Source organism: Parasteatoda tepidariorum, chromosome 3 (genome assembly GCF_043381705.1).
Source record: "Parasteatoda tepidariorum isolate YZ-2023 chromosome 3, CAS_Ptep_4.0, whole genome shotgun sequence".
Classification (NCBI taxonomy): domain Eukaryota; kingdom Metazoa; phylum Arthropoda; class Arachnida; order Araneae; family Theridiidae; genus Parasteatoda; species Parasteatoda tepidariorum.
In genome coordinates, this window is record NC_092206.1 from 31201269 (window position 1) to 31220784 (window position 19516).

The 19516-nt window shown below is 28.9% G+C and overlaps 2 protein-coding genes across 3 annotated transcripts in view; both read left to right on the plus strand.

Moving 5' to 3' along the window:
- Positions 1-1011: 1011 nt before the first annotated feature.
- LOC107450651 (uncharacterized) lies at positions 1012-12434 on the plus strand. Of its 2 annotated transcripts, XM_071178457.1 has the most exons (5): positions 1030-1169; positions 4225-4277; positions 7686-7767; positions 10871-10913; positions 12060-12434. In XM_071178457.1, the coding sequence occupies exons 3-5, from the start codon at positions 7692-7694 to the stop codon at positions 12286-12288; spliced, it is 348 nt and encodes a 115-aa protein (XP_071034558.1). In that variant the 5' UTR covers positions 1030-1169; positions 4225-4277; positions 7686-7691; the 3' UTR covers positions 12289-12434. The 2 variants fall into 2 exon arrangements, with proteins under 2 accessions (XP_042894971.1, XP_071034558.1); XM_043039037.2 differs by lacking the exon at positions 4225-4277 and having other exon boundaries at positions 1012-1169.
- Positions 12435-16958: 4524 nt separating this feature from the next.
- The window catches only part of LOC107450653 (uncharacterized), a 5176-nt gene continuing 2618 nt past the window's right edge, over positions 16959-19516 (plus strand). Inside the window, exons 1-4 of the mRNA XM_016066500.3 lie at positions 16959-16981; positions 19104-19174; positions 19264-19348; positions 19434-19476. Coding sequence (XP_015921986.1) covers positions 19264-19348; positions 19434-19476 — 128 coding nt within the window. The 5' untranslated portion in view covers positions 16959-16981; positions 19104-19174. The remainder of the gene's footprint in view (positions 16982-19103; positions 19175-19263; positions 19349-19433; positions 19477-19516) is intronic.

Consider the following 19516-nt stretch of genomic DNA (forward strand, 5'->3'; position numbering starts at 1 on the left):
TGGAATATTTTTTTGTTTTATTTTATTCATTAAATTAGTAAGTTTTACATTTTAAGGGTGCAATTTTAAACTTTTGCATTGTTCAAAACTTCAAGTTTTAAAAATACTTTAACAAAATACATTTCAATGAATAAAATTACACAAAAATATTACTTAGTGAATTAATAGATTAGTAATTATCATTCTCAAATTTTTTGGTACGTTAACAAGGAAATAGAATCTCTTTTCGGTCTGAATAGGACCCTTAAGGTTGTTTTTTTAAAGCTCTATCATGTGAATCAAAGATTTTTTGCAAGTAATATGCTATTTTTAAAACCGTTGCTAGATTGTATGAGATGGTTGATTAAAGATCAAATTTAGCCAATTTTTAACCAGCGCTCTCTATGCTAAATTTGAAAATGACGCAAAGCGTCTCAATAAGAAAAATTCGCAGTTTTGTTATAATGAAAAGCATTTGTGATTTAAATTTTAATGTTTGAAGTTTTACTCGGACACTACATTATATTTTCTTAAACATATTTTCAAAACTTATACATAGATTTTGATATTTTTCATCTAGGTGGAAAAATCTTACTAAATTGGCAATTATTAAAAGTATTTAAGCCAAGATAAGTCTTTACAACAAGATGGTATTTCTAGTTTAAAGTTTTAGCGTTGCCTAAAAGCGAAAGGAACTTGAATTATATTTTTGTATTATATATTTTTCCTGGCATCAAAAAAACACTATTAAGTTTAACTCGTTCATGGTGCAAATGCTGTATAATTCTTTACAAGAAATTATTACTTCTGCAGAAGCTCAAATTTTGAAAAATCTTTTTCGAACACTATTTTATTTCTTATGGTAGTTAAAACAATAGAAAAAAATAGATTTGTTTTTGAAAAACTCAAAACAATCTTTTAAATGTATTGAATCTCATAACATTTAAGGAGACATAGGATATTGAGTAGAAAAACAATAAATTGGTTTTCGATCACACTTGTTAAGTGAAAGTACTTGATTTCTCAGCATCTGGTTCACTTCTAAATAGTGCAGCTGTAAACAATATCAGATTACATCGCATTTGACAGTTCAATAGCTTTACCAGAACAGAACTTTTCCATGCCAGGATGAAAACAGGCTCGAAAATTGGTGTATAAAAGAAGAATGTCTTAAAGTATATTCCAGTCCTGTAAGTTTTCCGATTTTGTGTCCTTATAAATGTCTTGAATATTAAAACTAGCAACTCTTTTTATGTAAAAATCATCACATCATTCACTTTAAACTTGATTAGGTTAAATTTGTAAATCAGGTTGGATCGTAAAACGTTACGCTACCAAGCGAAACATGTTGGTACTTACAAGTTGCGAAATTAAATTTTTAACCCTAAATCAACGGTTAACACAGTTTGTTTTGGTTGTGGAACACTAAATGATGAAGCTCCTTTAGGCGGAACTCCGGCATTGTAAATAAAGTTCATTAACAACTGTAAATATGTTAAACAAAAAAGAAAAAGAAACTACTAATTATTTGAGAAATACTTAATGTGAAGAATGAAGTATTATTTAAGGATGAATTTATTCTTGGTGCATGCATATGCTGGAAATGAATCAAATAAGTTGATTTATGGCTTTCAAAAAAGAACTATAATAAACATTGAGAATAGTTACCAGAGAAACGCATTTCTTCATACTTCGTTTTCGTTACTTTATTTTGAATTTAAAAGATTAATAAGAGAAATATTTATAAAAATTATTATAAATGCATATCTTTTTCATAAATTATTCAATATATTGTTAATAAAACAATTTTTTTTCTTCAAAATTTTGTTACTTTTTATTCTTTGGCATTACATAAAATTTTTTTATATAAACAGCTGAAATATATTAAACAAATTATCAATCTATATTAAGAAACAGTTCTTTGTTTTATTAAAAAAACGTTTATTTCACTCCACCACAAATACAATAACGACATTAAATTACCCGTAACGGGTTTGTTTAAAGATTCGAAATAAACACTATGGAAATTTATAAAATGAAAAATTACAATAATTTTGGAAGCCTAATTACAAATTCGAATAACAGCATATCTTAATCAAAATATACAACTATGATAGAGTTGAGTTGTTGGCTGCTGATACTTCAACAGGGTTAATAATAATCTTTCAAAAAAATATAGAAAATCCCGTAACGGGTTAGAATAAACTTTCAAAATCCAAAAACCAAAAACTACACTAAAATATCAACAACACTCTGTTGTATTGAGTATTGAGTATAGTTAAGTGCGGCGAGCTCTCGATCTGCTTATCGCTTATAGCTCTGCATTTCTCTCTGTTGTTCTAATTTTATCGTCTGCTTTTATTTTATTGTTTATCTCTTTATGTGTTTATTTTATTCATGCTTTTGCTAGCCCGTTATTTTTTAATATTTTTACTTTTATTCATGCTTTTGCTAGTCAATTATTTTTTTAATATTTTTAGACTTTATAGAATCATTGATATGATTTAAATATAATCGTTACTAATTTAAAAATAATCCTAACGTTCGGAACTCTTGGGATCCACTGAGCACCAATTGGTAATCATTGTCCTAGATAACTTAACTTATATCAGTATTACTCTCGAGCTAAACATAACGATTTAAACGCGTGTTTATTTTTATATTTCCTTAATGTCAGATAAATTAACTAAGTTTAGGAAAATAGTCATAAACGAGAGATAAGCTTTTGCAATCAATAAAATTTTTTATTTTTACTGTCGACTTTCTAAAACTGGCAAACTTTGGAAGTCTATTTCACGAATGTTTACTTTAAACTGCTTACTCTACTCTGAGAATAAAAGTAACCTGTTCATATTTTTTTTATTTTAATGAATCTTGTCTGAAATACGCCACATTTCAGCAAAAATTCCAAACTTTCTAAGATATTTTAAAACGGAATGCATTTTAGATATTCCTAACATTTTTTAATTAATTTAGGGATAAACAATAATTTATTTCCTGTAAAAAATTAAAGTGTATATATTGTCACAAAACGGAAGAAATTTCCTTTCTCGCGTTAGCAACAAAAAGCTGGAATGAAAAGTTAAAAGCGAACAGATCATATAAACGACAACCTGTTCTACAATGTTTTTGTTTTTAACTAACAATGTTTTTTGTTTTTAACTAAACTTATTAATTTGCGTATATAACAGAGTAATTCAAATTTTATTTTTAATGATGCTTTATAATTAATGAGAGAGAGATGCATTTTAGCAGATTGGTCAACAAATTTTATTTTTTTCATTTTCCAACCTTTTTTTTTGGCCTTTATGCATTTCACCAGTCTATGTTAAGATGAAGAATTTGAAACTGTTGTGCCTTCAAACACTGAAATTTTAAATTGTGTATTAAGTTGTTCTGTTAATCTTCTGTTCCAAATGTAATTTCCAAATAGCACTGAAATACGTTAAGAAAATCGAGTCATAATTGTATATAAATTGAGTAAAATATAAATAAATCACGGGTTTCATAGAACGTACATATTGCATAGTTTTAGAACTTCATTTTAAAAAATTCCAGAAGGAACTGCTTAATCAGTTTCGGAACTGACGAATATGAGCTGAGCCCTCCAGTTGCTAATAAATATTTTAAAATGACAAACATTTGATTTTCAAATATTAATTATTTCTATTTCATGCATGAATGCATTTTATATTGATAACATATATTTTTTAAATAAGCAAGGGATTTTTAGAAAACAATTCTTTTTAAATAAAATTATGCTGACAATTAATGTAATCGTACTTTAATCTCAGTGCATTCTTTCTTTTTTACGGATTGTTTTAATTGGAATTCTTTCCTAATTTTAATTATGAAAGAATTTAGAATGTGTCACTGTAGAGAATTGATACTTGACGGGCTTGGTTAATTCGAAATAGAATGGAAAGAGCAGTCTCTAACTTAAACAAATGGGAAAAGCAAAACGAATCATTACGACCGCGACTAAATATAACGAATCATAACTAAATATTGATACCATAACAACAAGAAATGTTATGAAATGGCTGCTGTTTATTCATTTTCGAATTATAATTAATTATGGTGATTTGTCATTGTTTTTGTTTATGGTTTTTATTGATCAATCTCCTGTTATGTTCGTTAAGCTTAAATTTTTTTAATGCTGAAATATTAACTTTACTTGCTTATTGTATATCTTTATAGTTAAAAAGGTCATTTATATTAAGATAAAAATATTTATTTACCAAGGTATCATTTATATATCAAGGCATAGCCTCGGCCCTCCTTGGGCTGTCGCGCAGGTGAGTTTAGTTTTGTTAATTTTTTCATACCATTTTTTCATAGAGTATTGATTCATTAGTGTCACGATTGTTTTGATAAGGAATTTAATTTTTAAATTAAATTAAAAATAATTGAACGCAAAAATTTTAAAAGTGCAAAACATTTATTGATTGTAGATTGAGCGTTATAATATACTTATTGATCAGACAGAAAATATTTTAAGTTACGAAATTGGACACAAAGACATACTTTCTCTACTCAAACATATTTTGCTGTTGTTGTTGATGGATATGTAGGGTGACCAGACGTCCCCGATTTCCGGGGATTGTCCCCGGCGAGGACCTCGTGTCCCCGGTCGGTTTGCGTCCCCGGTTTTGTCCCCGGTTATAAAATTGAAAAATTTTGTGTAAAATATTTGATAAAAATATGTTATATGTAATTTTTATTTTCTCAAAAATTTTCATACAAATTAATGTAAGCATTGAAAATTAAATGTAAACTAGTTTTTAAGAATACACTATAACTTATACTACAGAAATTTTGGAACACATAACTTTAATATCTAGTTATGTTTACATTTTTACTAGGCTGTGCGCCAGACATGTTTATATAAGAAAAGAAGTTTAAAACAAGACGTAACGTGAATATTAGTTGCTGCTTTTAAAACAATTAATATCTTGGGTTACATAAACTGCCAATATTAGCTAATTTCCACTAAAAACAACAATTACTACATTTCCGTTTCATTTTAGAAAAATAACTAAAACATTTTATAATCAGGTAAACATTTTATAAATATCTAACCAATAAAGTATGAAACCATTTTTTATGAAATTGTTATTATTATCACTTACGACTAATTAATTTTTATAAATTCTAATTATTCTACATTTTGTTGTTGTTGTTGTTCATTTACGTCGCACTAGAGCTGCACAATGGGCTATTGGCGACGGTCTGGGAAACATCCCTGAGGATGATCCGAAGATATGNGTGTTTAGAAATAGTATAATTTTAAAAGCAATACAATTGTTTTGTTAATTACTTTTAAAATTGTGTAAAAATGTTATGATCACGATTTTAACGATATAATTTATATAATAAATTATTAAAAAAATGTAAACGAAAAAAAAAATTTTTTTTTAAAGATAAATGATCAAATTTTTTTTTCAATTTTTTCTGTCGATAAAATTTGGGGGGGAGGGGGGAAGAGAGAGATGAGTGTCCCCGGAATTGCCCGAAAAAATCTGGTCACCCTATGGATATGGGTTTCTAATCTTCAACATACGGAGGATAGTTGCAAGATGGAAATTATAGCCCCAATAGTATAGGCAAGAGAATTATCGAAAGTTTGAACAACTTAAATTTCACTTTTTGTGTACTTTTCTCAACTCGAGAACTTTGTTACCGAATCGAAACATTTTTGCAAACAGTTATAAAACTGGTTTATCCTTTAATAATTCCATGTAAAAATAATTTGCAGTAATTATTTATATTACTTTTTAAATATTTTATTTAATAATATTCGAAAATTTTTGAATTGTAATGTGTATAAATTTTTACGTCTATTTAATTAAACGCCTAATAATTTACGTCTATTTGTCTATTAAAATCAAAATTTGATAAAATCGGTTGACTAGTTGTCGAGAAATCAAATTTGAAATATACGATCGACTTATTAAAATTGTACAACTCAGAAACTTTCTCTAAAACGATGTAAAAATTTCGATGCGAAATATTTTTTAAAAATGGTGTAAAATTTGTACACTTGACAATCCAAAATTTCTCGAGTCTTATTAAAAAAATAATAAAAAGCAATAAATAGCTACGCAATAAAATTATTTTACATTAAACTAATTTTGTATAACAGAATTTTACAACTGTGTGCAAAAAAATTGTTCGATTTGCTTAAAAAGTTCTAAAGAGATAGTGAACTGCGCAAAAAATTAAAATATCATTAAAGCATTCAAATTAGTTCGTAAACTTAGTGATATTTCCAAAGGGCTTGTTTTTTCAAAGCATATTGAATGGAAAAAAAAATAACGGCATATGTATGTTCTTGTTTTTTAATTCTTTTTTTAGCATTCTTTATTTTATATTTTGAGATAACATTATTATTATTTTTTTAAATTTAGGTTCTTGATCCCAGGTACATTTTTTGAGTTATAAGAGTTTCCTCAAATTTTTTAACGCATCCGGTATGAATAAATAGTTTAAATAGCATTTAACAGACAAATCACGAGATTTTATGAAAGCATCTGAATATTTTTGGTAAAAATACTGAAAACCGTTAGGTAACGTGTTTTAAATACTTAAAAAAGAATACTTATTTAACATAAAAAAGTCTTTGGCAAAAAAAANAAAAAAAAAAAAAAAAAAAAAAAAAAAAAAAAAAAAAAAAAAAAAAAGTGAAGATTGAAACCACAAGATTTAGAAGAGAAAAAAATACAATTAATTATTTTTTTATACTCTATTTTTTTGTTATTTATGTCGTTGTATGTGCGGCTGTATAGCGATGTGGTAAAAAGTAAGTAAAATTTTTATGAAAGGAATTAAACAAAACAAAATTCACAGCACTCCACGATGAATGTAATAGGGGGGGAAATAAATTAATGTAAATTAAATTAAAGTAAGGAAATATTACGTATATTTCGGGGAAAATTCCGAAATTCGAACTCTGAAAAGTTCCTCCAGCGACCACTAGAGCAGCGCTACAATCTGTTTAGCCTAGATAACTACATTCGCGCATTTTTCATAATATTGCTTTTGCCTATTAAATTACATTGAGCTGTGGTGGCTCAAGGGATAGAGGGCTCGCCTCCCAATGAGGCGAAACGGGTTCGAATCCGTCGAAGTCTAGTTTATTCGAATTCCGCTCCCTACTTAAAATATCCTCAGTGGTAGACGGATCATGGGTTAGAGTCATCTTGCCATCAAGCTAACCATGGAAGGTAGGTCTTCGTCGTTTTCCTCTCCATGTAACGCAAATATGGGATAGTTCCATCAAAAATTCCTCCACGATGGCAAATTTCTCCCAATACTTGAGTCTTGTCTTCTGGATTGGGTTCAAAATTACAAGGCTACGGAGTTGAACATAGGTAGCCGCAAACTGAAAATTCGGTCGGCTGTTCAACGACGATTACATTAAATCAATATTAAATCACATTTAATTATATCATAATTAGTTAAATTTGCTTATTACACCGTGTAAGTGTTAAATTCATGAATTCGTTATTAAGAGTTTTAAATCCCTGTTTAGTTAAAAATGTAAAATTTTCGCAGTCACATGAAAAGAATACCTACTTCTGGTCAAAGGCAACATATTAAAGATAAGTCACGTGACTATATGAAGAGCTATGAATATTTTATCATTTAGTTCCCTCTACGGAGTTATGCTTCAGCGATCTAACCAGTTCTCTCCTTTTATTTAGGAAGTCATGAAATACTCTATAGTTTTGATTACATTGGGCACAATTTCTGTTGCATGTGGCTCTGTTATACAAGAAATAGAAGGTAAGAGCGCTTATTATTGAGTGTTTTAGAGAAATTGGTAACAAATCATAAACAATTTAACTGTCAAAAAATTGAACTGTGTTATTATAATTTGAAATCGAAATCATTGTATTATAAAAATATACTTCACTTTGCGAAATTTTAATTTTCTTTATGGGATAATTATTTGACAAAACGTTCTAATTAATACTAAGATTTTTTTTTTTTTGCATTGAATTTATATTAACCGAGAAATAATGTTTCGCCATAAATGTTAATGGTAATTCACCATACGCAGTAGAAGGATTATGCTAGGAAGGAAGGATGTAAAAACGGATCGGATCACCCTGAATAACTTTTGATCTAATGATCGGATCTTCAAGTTCTGGGACTCAATCGTAATGGTTTAAAGAGATTACCTCAAATATGCTTATTAATTAAAACAGACAATGTTTTAAGTCATGAAATCAGTCCTCAAAACGTACTTTCTCTGAATAAACATATCTCTTCTCTAAATAAGCCGCATTCGAGGAAAATATTTTCTCAATAATTTGTTCAGGAGAGAGATCAAAATTTTTAATGAATCGAATTTCTGATTAATCGAACTTCAAATAAATTACTTTTTTAAGATTCGATTAGAACTATTCGTCTAATTTCGCTGAAATTTTGTATTTTGCTATTTAAAATTGCATTCTTTAAAATGTATACTTTTTAATTTATAATTTTCTAAATATTATTTAGTAAAATGATTTAAAGTTATAAATATTTACTAAAAGTTAGATTTTGCATGGAATTTTCTTTGGATAACCGAGTTTTTTAATTCAGTGCAAAAATTTTTCAATTAGCTTAAAAAGTTCTCGAGATATGGTGAAATACGCAAAAAGTAAATTTAACATTAAGGGGTCCAAACTTAGGGCTTCTTTCCTGACCAAGCTATTGAGACCAAATTTCTCAGATTGCGGTTACTCCCTTCTGTTTTGGGGGTCAAAAATATGAATCCGTCAAAAAAAAAAATTTTTTTTTTGCTTATTCAGAGAAAGTAAGCTTTTTTTGTCTGATTTCGTAACTTAAATCATAACTGCTTTAATTTGAGGTCCCCGCGCCCTTTTGCATACTGTACTTGGTTATGCCATTAATTTAAGAACAAATTTTCAGATTGAACAAAAAAAAAAAGGTTCACAACTGTTCCTTTTTAAAAAGAAAAGAAAAAAGCTTGTTTCGAAACAAAAAAACTAATGATTTAAACTAACTATTAAATTTAATTTTGATTCAAATTTAATTTTTTTTAAATATTTATATATTTTGATTAATTTAAAACATTTTCAAATGCTGTGATGCATACAATAAAAATATTTACGAGCAATATATGTTTAGAACAGCGAGTTTTAAATTAGTGTACAGAAACAGTGAATAAAACGAGTACGTAGCTGTAAATAACATAAAAAAATTCAGGGACAAAAGAATAACATTAAGAAAATGGACAAACTCAATTTTAATTAAATTACCTGCGACAAAAGTCATGTCTAAGCTTCGAAAGAGGGTGTGTTATATGTCTTCGAGAATTATATTAAACGTCTACTTAGAGATGAATTGATTACACGATACTATAAGCTTAACTAAAAGTAAAGTTATAATTTTTCTTTTCATCTTTAGGGAACCGGTTATCCGGAACGGTCGGGACCATCGCTATTCCGGATAACTGATTTTTCCGCTTTTCTGAATCTCTACAAAAAGCCGTTTTTTTTTATTGTTAAACCCAACTAAAAAGAAGAAAATTTGGAAATAATCTTAAAAATAAGAAAAAACGATGAAGTAATACACTAATGATTATTTCCAAAATGATGGTAAAGTAAACATCTTTAAAAAAAGAAAGAAAAATCGTAGAATCTTATGAGGAAAAAAATTTTTTTTTTAAAAAATGGCGAGAAAATTAATCGAATTACGTTCCGGTTTTTTGGTTTTCCGGTTTTCTGATTTCCGGATAACGGGTTCTGTACTGTATAAGGTGGAAATAAAAATAAGAAAGTAGCATCTCTTCTCTATTAAGTATCCACGAATAAGGCTGCTGCGAATTTCAAAAGTCGTTTTGTCTGAATAAAACTTTTCCCACTCTAAATCAGACCATTCTAATTAAGTTATTTTCAAGGGCGTTAGTTAATTTATTCCTCAGACTGCGACACGTTACCTGAAAATGTTTTATAAGAAAAATATTTTATAGATATTGTAGGTTAAAAGGGGTCATATGTTGAAGACCTTTGAAATAAATTTTGAAACTTGGTGAGAATTAATTTTCTAGTTTCATAGGTTGCGATTATTTCCTTTCATTTTTTTTATTTGATTTTTTAAATAAATGGTGCCGATTACTTTTGGTATATACTATTCATTTTTTCAAATTTTTGATCAAATAAGTATACTGAAAGTATGATAAACGCTATTTGAAGGGAAAAAAAAAACAATTCAAAATTTCGAATTAAATTCAAAGCTTATTTCATTCAAACTCAGGTTAATGCTAAAAACGCAGTTTCTTTCAAATCCACATAAAAAGTCTTACATAATTTAACAATATGAATATATTTGACCATATGAAATATCTAATTTTTACATAATTTGACAATGAGCAGTGGTGGCTCAGAGGATAAAGGTTGAGCTCCAATGAGGTCAACCGAGTTCGAATCCCAGGGATGGCTGAATTCCACACCCGGCTCGCTCCAACCAAAGTGCTGACGTAAAATATCCTCAGTGGTAGACGGATCATTGGTTAGAGCTGCAAAGTCCTCTGCAAAGGCAAATTCTTTCCAATACTTGATCCAAGAGTTCCCTTGTCTTCTGGATTGGGTTCAAAATTACAAGGCCACGGAGTTAAAAATTAGTAGTCGCAAACCCAAAAATTGGGTAATCTGTTCAATGACGGTTATAAAATAATATAATTTGACAATGTGAATATTTTAATATCTCTATGAAATTGTTTATAGTGTCAAATTATGAAAAATTAGAAAATTTGATTATTATTTATTACAGAGTAATATTTAAAATAGTTTAGAGTATTTTTTTACATTTATTTTTTTGAAAATAGTTTATTTATACCTGTAACAAATTACCTAAATTCTATATTTGCTTATTTCAGAAATACTTGCTGAACCGAATGAGGAATACTATGACATACATAGGTATTTATACAATATGAATAGTATGTCGAATTACGAAAAAAATATGTATGAATTGTGCTCTTTATATTTTTAAAATAATTCGAACAAAGAAAATTGAGTTTCAAGACATTTTCTATAACTTTTACTTGAAAATGCCACTCTCATAATTTCTTTGTTATCATAATTTTCGATTTGCGGAGTATTTACGTAATTATTCATCCAATTATGGATATTTTACATGAGAATGTAACTAAGAAATAATTATCTCTGAAGAATATAGATTGAAATTCTGCTAGAAATGATTGATTTCTGCTTCTGAAATGATTGAAACTTGACACAAAGCTCCGTAAAGCTCTGTTTTTTCGTTTTTTTTAAAATTCTCCTATCCAGAGTAATTTTTAAAAATTTGAAACTTGACGCAAAGCTCATTTCCTTGACGAAAGAACTTCGAAAAACCATGTTAAAATGTGAGTTTTCCGATTTTTTTAATCAGATAATCCTCAAAAAGATATGATTCGAGATAAATTCGCTGGCGGAACAGTGGCTCAGGGATAAAGTGTTCGCCTTCTAATGAGGTGAACCGCGTTCGAATCCCAGCGATTGCTGGTTCGTACGAATTCAGCACACGGCTTGCATCGACGACAGTGTTGACGCAAAATATCTTCAGTGGTTGACGGATCAAGGGGTAAAAGTCTCCTGGGCCGTCAGTTTAACCGTGGGAGGTTTTCGTGATTTTCCTCCTCATGAAACGCAAATGGGGTTAAGTCCATCAAAAAGTCCTCCATGAAGGCAAATTTCTCCTAATACTTAATCCAGGAGTTCCCTTGTCTTCTGTATTGGGTTCAAAATAACAAGGCTACGGAGTTGAACATTGGAAGTCGTAAACCCAAAAAATTGGGTCAAGTGTTGAACGACGGTTATGAAAAAATATAAAAAATTCTCTGGCAGAAAATTCTACTGATAGTAGTCAAGAAGCAATTAAACCTTTCATTATCATCTGACACTGAGCTCTTATAAATTATTAACTGTCTGAGATCAAAATTTCGATTTTAAGATTCGAACCGCATTGCACACTCACGTAATCAAGTTATTAAGTAGCAAAATCATTTTATTTTTCAAAAACATTTATGTCTGTTATTTATGTTTACTATTAAAATTTCCTTTTAGAGTGAAATGTCTTGAACTAAAAGAGGAATGCACAAACAGCAAAGATGCCTGCTGTCAAAATGGTTTTTCTGATATTATATGCAAATGCTATGCATTGACAAAAGACTCAGACAAGCGTAAGAATGTCAAAGAACAAGAGCTTCAAAAATGTTGGTGCGAAAGGACCGGGACACTTCTACAAAAAACTGGAGATTGGATATCGGACATTTATAAATATGTCGTACGTTGAAATGACAATATCTTATAAAACAGGAAAAGGAAGATCATTAATAACTGCAGAATTCTGATGGGATTCAAGTGTAAATATTTTTAAATGTTATTGTTGATTGATGAAAATAAATCAAAAGAAAGAATGCGTGCTGATACCAAAGAGAATTTTGTTTATTTTATTGCTGAATTTATAGTAAAAAAAGTAAATAAATAAACAAAAATGACGAAACACTTAAATAACAGTGGGGTGCAATTTTTTTTTTTTTTTTTTTTTTTTTTTTTTTTTTTTTTTTTNATGGGGAATTTTTTTTTTTTGCATTTATGCAAATACTTGATCTTATCTAAGTCGGGAGTCGGTATTTCAAATCTGAAATTACTTTTGCTCCTAAAGCTACAGATTTTTTCTAAACTGACATTTTTAATCCTTTTTTTTTATCGAAATGTACAAGTCTAAAAACGTCATATATAACAGGGAGTCGAGTAAATGTTGCGAAAAACTGTATCATCAGGATTAAAATTGTGTTGGAACCCAGACGGGAAATGTCATCATCAAATGTTTCCCTATTATGGCCTGTTCAGAAGCACACGAGGAAACAATTCATAAAAGGAAAGCGCCCCAAGCGGCGTACGACAACATTTCTGGCCATGGGTTACTATGCAATTTTAATCCTGATGATTTTCTCGAACTCCCCTAGAAGTAAGTCGCTACATTTATGTGACTCCCAATTACATATAAAGCTTTTACACTTGTATATTTCGACAAAAAATAGGCTAAAAATGTTTGTTTGTTAGGAAAAAAAACTGTAGCTTAGAAAAAGAAATCTATTGTAGATTTGAAATAAGCGATGCGAAAGTATCTAAAATTTCTCAAAAAATCTTACACAACAGAAAACCAAAAAAAAAAAACAAAAAAAAATCCTCGATGTTATTTATTATATAGTCCGATTTCAACTACCTTTAAAAGGTTAAATATTCACTACCCTTCATTAATGGAAAAGACACTTTCAGTTCTTGACATTTTTTTTAATTTCTCAAAAAATACTTAGAGGATTATTTTGTAACTTTAGAAGTGTTTAGGTCATGTGATTTCTCATACTTAGCAGTAAAGTTTAAAACTTTCAAAAGTTTGAGATACCGATAATAGATTACGAACCAAAACAGGTATTTTTAATATCCTACGTCAGAAAATAAGTAAATGAGCTTGTAACTTGTATCGATTGCTTAGGTGGTTATTTACGAAAATTGCATAAAATTTCGTAAACTTAGCTTAAATATTTATAGCGATATGCACATTTTTTTTATAAAAAAAAACCCCAACTATTTTGTTTTAATGTTTTTTGCCATAATTTTCAAGATTCTCAATAAAGTTTAAACACAATTTTCGAAGCATTTTTAAATTAATTACAAAATTATTATTTTTAAATTAAAAAAAAAAATTGTGCAAGATATAAGCATTTAAAAATAGTTCTTTCATTGTAAGCATACCAGGAAAAAATGCAAAAATAATTCACAATTTTGTAGCGAATTGTATTTGGTAGCTAAAGAGAAAAGTATAATTTGAATATCTTGAAAATTTAAAAAGTTTCTGGCAACTTTCTAAGTAGTTTTTGTACTTTTTAAAAGAAAGCTCTGAATAATAAGGGGTTAACCACAAATTCTATTTTGTATTATAAGACAAAATTTAATTAATAGTACCTTACAATAATCGTTCACCCGTACACACATATGTCATGGTGTATGGAAAAAAAGTATGCGAAAGAAAATATATTTTAATGGGGCATTATCCCCCACAATGCTGGTGTCATTTTAAATAAACTTTGTTTAATAGTACAAAATAAAATTTGTGATAACTCCATCATGCAAAGCTTTTTTTTTTCTTCAAAAAAAGTACAAAAACTATTTAGAGAATTGCTAGAAACTTTCCAGATTTTCAACAAATTCAAATCTTATACTACTCTAATAATTAAAATTATTTTTTATCGCTCATATGCACACTTAAACTTTACAGAGGAATCGATAAAAACTTTTAATTTTGAAACAGGTAGACAAAAAATAAGTGAAATTCCATAAACAGTAAAAATGGCAGAAGTTTTTTCCAGCTTTTATATTTAAAAAAAAATGTTTTCAATTTTAGTGTGGAAAGTATTTAGCATAGTTTATTTGGTGCTTATCTGTTTCCAAGCTATAAAAAATTGCCTGCAAGTGATGTAGTGTGGATATCTCAATCCTGATTAGTTGTTGAAACATGGTATTTGTTTACGTTAGCAACTGTTCTTTCTATTCTATTTCAAGTAAACCCAGCCTCGCAAGTATCATTCCTCTTGAGTGACACATTCTATATTCTTTCACAAAGATTTAAATTCTTTCAATTTATATTTATACTATTATACTTAACACAAAGATAGGCATGGGGTCATGTCGAACATAAACTAACTAATTATGCAGCGAAGTTGTCAGGTACAAAAAACAAAAATATATCACGTTTACAATAAAATACATAAACAAATAATAAATCTTATGTAAAAGACCTAGATGAGAAATAATTATATTTTAATAAATTCGATATGCGATACAGCGTTGCATTTAATTAAATTCCCATTAATTAAAATTTTAACTTATGTGGAGAAACTTAGCTCGACTTTAACTCGCCATTTTTTTTTATAAACGATCAACTGATGCTGAGGTCATAGGTCACGTGTCTGTGTATCAGTGATCGTCTACTTCTCGAGTTGTAAGTACCAAATTGTGGTAATAGATTATATTGGTATAGGGCAGTGGCTACCAACTGGAGCCTCGCGGGCCGCATCCGTCCCGCGAAGCCTATTTTTGTGGCCGGCGAAGATATTAGTTGTCCTTTGGGGACAATTTTCGTAAAAAAACTATGTGGGTTTAAAATACCTTTCATTCGTTAAAAAAACCTAATTTTTTCGTTTCTGTGAAATTTAACATGCCAACGATGCAAAAAAAAAAAACTTAATACTCATGTTTTGCATTCAAGAAACAATTTATTCAAATACAAAAATAATCGTGCACGTCGCCCTTTTTTATTTCGCTTTTTTTGTATTTTGTGAATATAATTTAGTTTCTGATTAAGAGAAGATTCAAAATGATAAGTAATGACATTATTTGTAGTGCTTGTTATTTTGTTTTTTAATATTATCAAAAACTTTATATTTAAAAGCAAAATATAATTCTTATTTATTAAGTTTCCTTTCGAATGCAAGTACACTTCCTCTGTCCCTGGCCAATGAGTGTCAGTTGTGTTACCTATATGTTGCACATTAATTGTTTAATACATGGGTGCACATTAAAGTTATAGAATTCCTTAATATGCAATTAAATATTTTTAAAAATCTACTTGTTATTTTAATTTATAATTCAATACTTTTGTTTTGTACAACTTGATAAAAATCTGACAGTAGTATTTAATGTTCCTTCAAACATAAAAGAGTCCTATATAAAATTTTGATAAAGTTGCGGCCCGCCATTTGACTGGTGTTTTTAATTGCGGCCCCCATCTTCATGCAAGTTGAAAACCCTTGGTATAGGGTATTGTGGTTGCAGACATCTAATATATATGTACACTGTAAACTGTAAAAAATTTTAGTATTTAACAACAAAAATGACGGTAAATACTTGGTGAAGCACCTCAGATAATTTCTTGGTGTTTGGTGTAGTGAAACATCAGTCGCTACTTTTGGCGAACGGTGGCTGGGTGACGCAGTTGGTTTGTCGTCGGCCTTCTAAGCCCAAGTCTGCCGGTTCGATCCTCGGCCCAGACACCGAATTTTCGGGATGCAGAAAATTCTCAGCGGCCATGTCGTATGATTATGCGGCATGTAAAATATCCCTGGAGTGCCTTATTGGCTCTTGGCATTTCTGGCAAAATTAAATTCCTAGTGCACTTTAGCATCCAAATAAGGTGCTGCCATCTAGTGTGGCAAAAACTAGACCTCCAAATTAACATTGCCAACGGTATCTCACCCATTGTGGTGGTCCTGAAAGAGTGAATACCACTTCTGGAGAACGCACTAGGTCTGCTCATGTGTGCGCACTTGTGCTGCTCATTGGAAATAAATAAAAAAAATTAAAAAAACCTTTGGCGAACGAATTAATGAACGGCTTAAAAAAATTCGCTTTATGCTCAATTAAATGTAGTATTAAATATTTCTAGTATTGCCATTATAAGTACTGTATCTGCTTGTTTCTTAAATCTAGGCGAATGAAACTTAAATATTGACAAACATTAAAGCAAGCGACACTAAGGTAGTAGTATTTTCTTTGTTATAACAAATAGAAGAAGAGGAAAGACAAATTAAAAAAATTTAGAACTTCCTAAACTGATTTAGATCTTTAGAAACATAAGTTGTATAATCTTCTTACGGACAAATGCTTAAATCTTGATTGAATCAGTTTTTTGTTTTTACTATTTTTTATTTTATTTTAAATGCACTGAAACACATTTTTTTTCAGTTCTGAAGTACCACAATAGTTGAAAGAAACATTTGTATTAAAAAAGATCATACCTGTAATATTGTAAATAAGAAATGTGTCAACTGTGATTGATTTACACATGTGCACACGAAATCAAACACTGATTGTCTTTGGATTTTTTTTTTATAGTTAGAACTTAAGAAAAAGAAATATATATCACCCAAATTGCTAAAAAAAATATCATTTCTGTCTAAAGTTTTCTGATTTCAAAAAAACTAGTAAGTGCTTAAACCTAATTTTTGTTATATTTTGTTTTACTTTTATACCAACGAATTTATAGATAATAAAAAACAGAAATATTTTGCTCTGTTTATCTACGCTTTAATAATTGTAAATTATAATATAAAGCTTTAATAAAGTTCAAAAGTTAAATCTTTTTTCTCCCCTCGCATTGTAAAATGAGCACGATCAAGTGACATAAAAAAAATTAATGGCCCTTTAGTTAAAAAGAAAATGTTGTATCGACAACTGATATAAACTCTTGAATTTTCACTATACTGATCATACAACTTTTATTTCCAGTACACTGTTGTACACCGCTATGAATAGAGATACTTTAATTAAAATAAAAAAATGTGTTAATTAGAAATGATATTTTCAATTAAATAATAAGAAGCTAAAAATTAATATAGCCCCTAAAAAATTAAGTATCTGAAATAAGTATAAATGATTTGGAAGTAACATATGTTCTTTTTCACATTTTATTCATGCAATTTTTAATCAACAGATCATAATTTTTACACTTATTGTAATTTGTTAAACCGTGTAGAATTTAAAAACTAAAACTAACTTAGATTTTTAATTCTATATAATTTTTAAACTTGATGAAGGTTTTGAAAGCAGTGTTCCTTTAACAGTTGTTAAAAATTACAGTGATAAGTTATTAAAATAAATATTTCCCGAACTAATATTTATGATTAGAATTTTGACTATTTTGTTCCTGTACAATTAACACTTTTACACAGACTTAATATAAAAATTTGTATAAATAATGGTGGATGGGAAAAAATATGAGTTTCTAACTACTTCAGACACTGCTTCAAATTTCTACGAAAAATAAAAGTTTGTAATGTGAACGTTTAAAATTAAAAAACAATTGTTTCAAGAATTTTATTATCATTTTTAAGTTTTAAGGTGTATAAGAATTTTCTTCAAATAAAAGAATTTTCACCCTTCAAAAATGCATTACAATCAATTTTAACTTTCTGTGATAGTTGTGCTAGAAATTCGCATTTTTCTTTTCATCAAACATTTGTTATATGGAAGATGTAGTGATCTCAATTTATTTTGTAGTCTAAGTCTCTAAAACTATTGACAAAAGTGTTCCGTAAACATCGCCTTTAACATATTCTCTTAGAATCCTAATTAAAAGTTTCAGCCTGTATAAAAATGATGCATTTTTTATAACAAAATATTGTAATTATAAAATGAGTTTTGTGTACAGAGTGGATAATATATTGTGTAATAACACTTTAAACAATGTAAAATCCGGTCCAAAATCATGGTAAACTCGCTAACACTATTTTGCACTATTTTTGATAACAGCGTGCTGCCGAAGTTTTGCACCCATGTTACTTACGGGACAACATTAGCTCTCACGATGCGACGTCCACCATGAATTTGCTTAGTGGCAAAGGGTTAAATTGAATGAACTGTTCTATTAAGAGCCTAGAGACCTGTTCCCTATCGAGAACCTTTAGGACAAATTGGACCACAGAATTAAGGAGTTCAACCATCTTCCAAAATTCTAAAAGAAATTAGATGTCATCTTCATTCCAAGTGGAAGAAAATGCCAATTATTATTTAAGAGCTCGTAAAAAGAATGATTCAGGGGATTGAAGCTATAATTGCCTATCATGGAGGTTTTTCCATTTATTAAATATAGTTTAAGTTTGTTTTTCTTTGGAAATATATTAAAGTGCGTTTTTCTTTGGTTTGTGTTTCTCTCTCTAGCGGTTGTTACTCCCCATAAACCGACAATCTTACTCCAATGTTTCTGTTATTTTTTGATATCGTTTTTAAGATTCCAAATGTGTTGAATCCATTTTATACCGACATTGTAAATATCTTTTTCACCGCAAGAAATTTAAATCAATCAAAAGAGTGGTATGTTTATTCAGAGAAATTACATTTTTGCGTTTGATTTCGTAACTTAAAATATCGTTTGCAGTAATTAATTAGCATATTTGAGGTCACCTCTCAAGCAATCAAATTTGAGTCCCAGTACGTTAAAATCCGATCATGAAATAAAAAAATTATTTAGAATGTTTCATTAATTTTATTTTTTTTCTCTCTCACTGTCTGTCATTTATGTATTATATATAGTTTTACGTGTTTCAGCATTGTTGTCTCTTAACTTATTTTATGAGAGTCAAAATTGTAGCAAACTCTGTCAAAATATTATTTTGAAGGTATGGATTAAAATTTATAAGTAGATGTATTTTTCACCGAACTTTTAAATATCTCGCACTGCTTAATAGAGCCAATATTATAATTTTAGATGACAAAGGAAATGAAATTAGTAGTTATAGCAGTCATTTGTTTAATTAGCATCACCTATGCTTCCGTAATTAAAAATTATACAGGTAAGAGTGGATTTTGGCAATTTATTGAAAATTCCGCAAATTTTATTAAACAATACATGCACTGCATCTCCATTTATAATTTTAGATTTTTCTGAAATTTCTGGATTTGAACTGAACGGAAGCGAAAGGTTTGTAACACCATATATCTATCTATCTATCTTCCTAAAC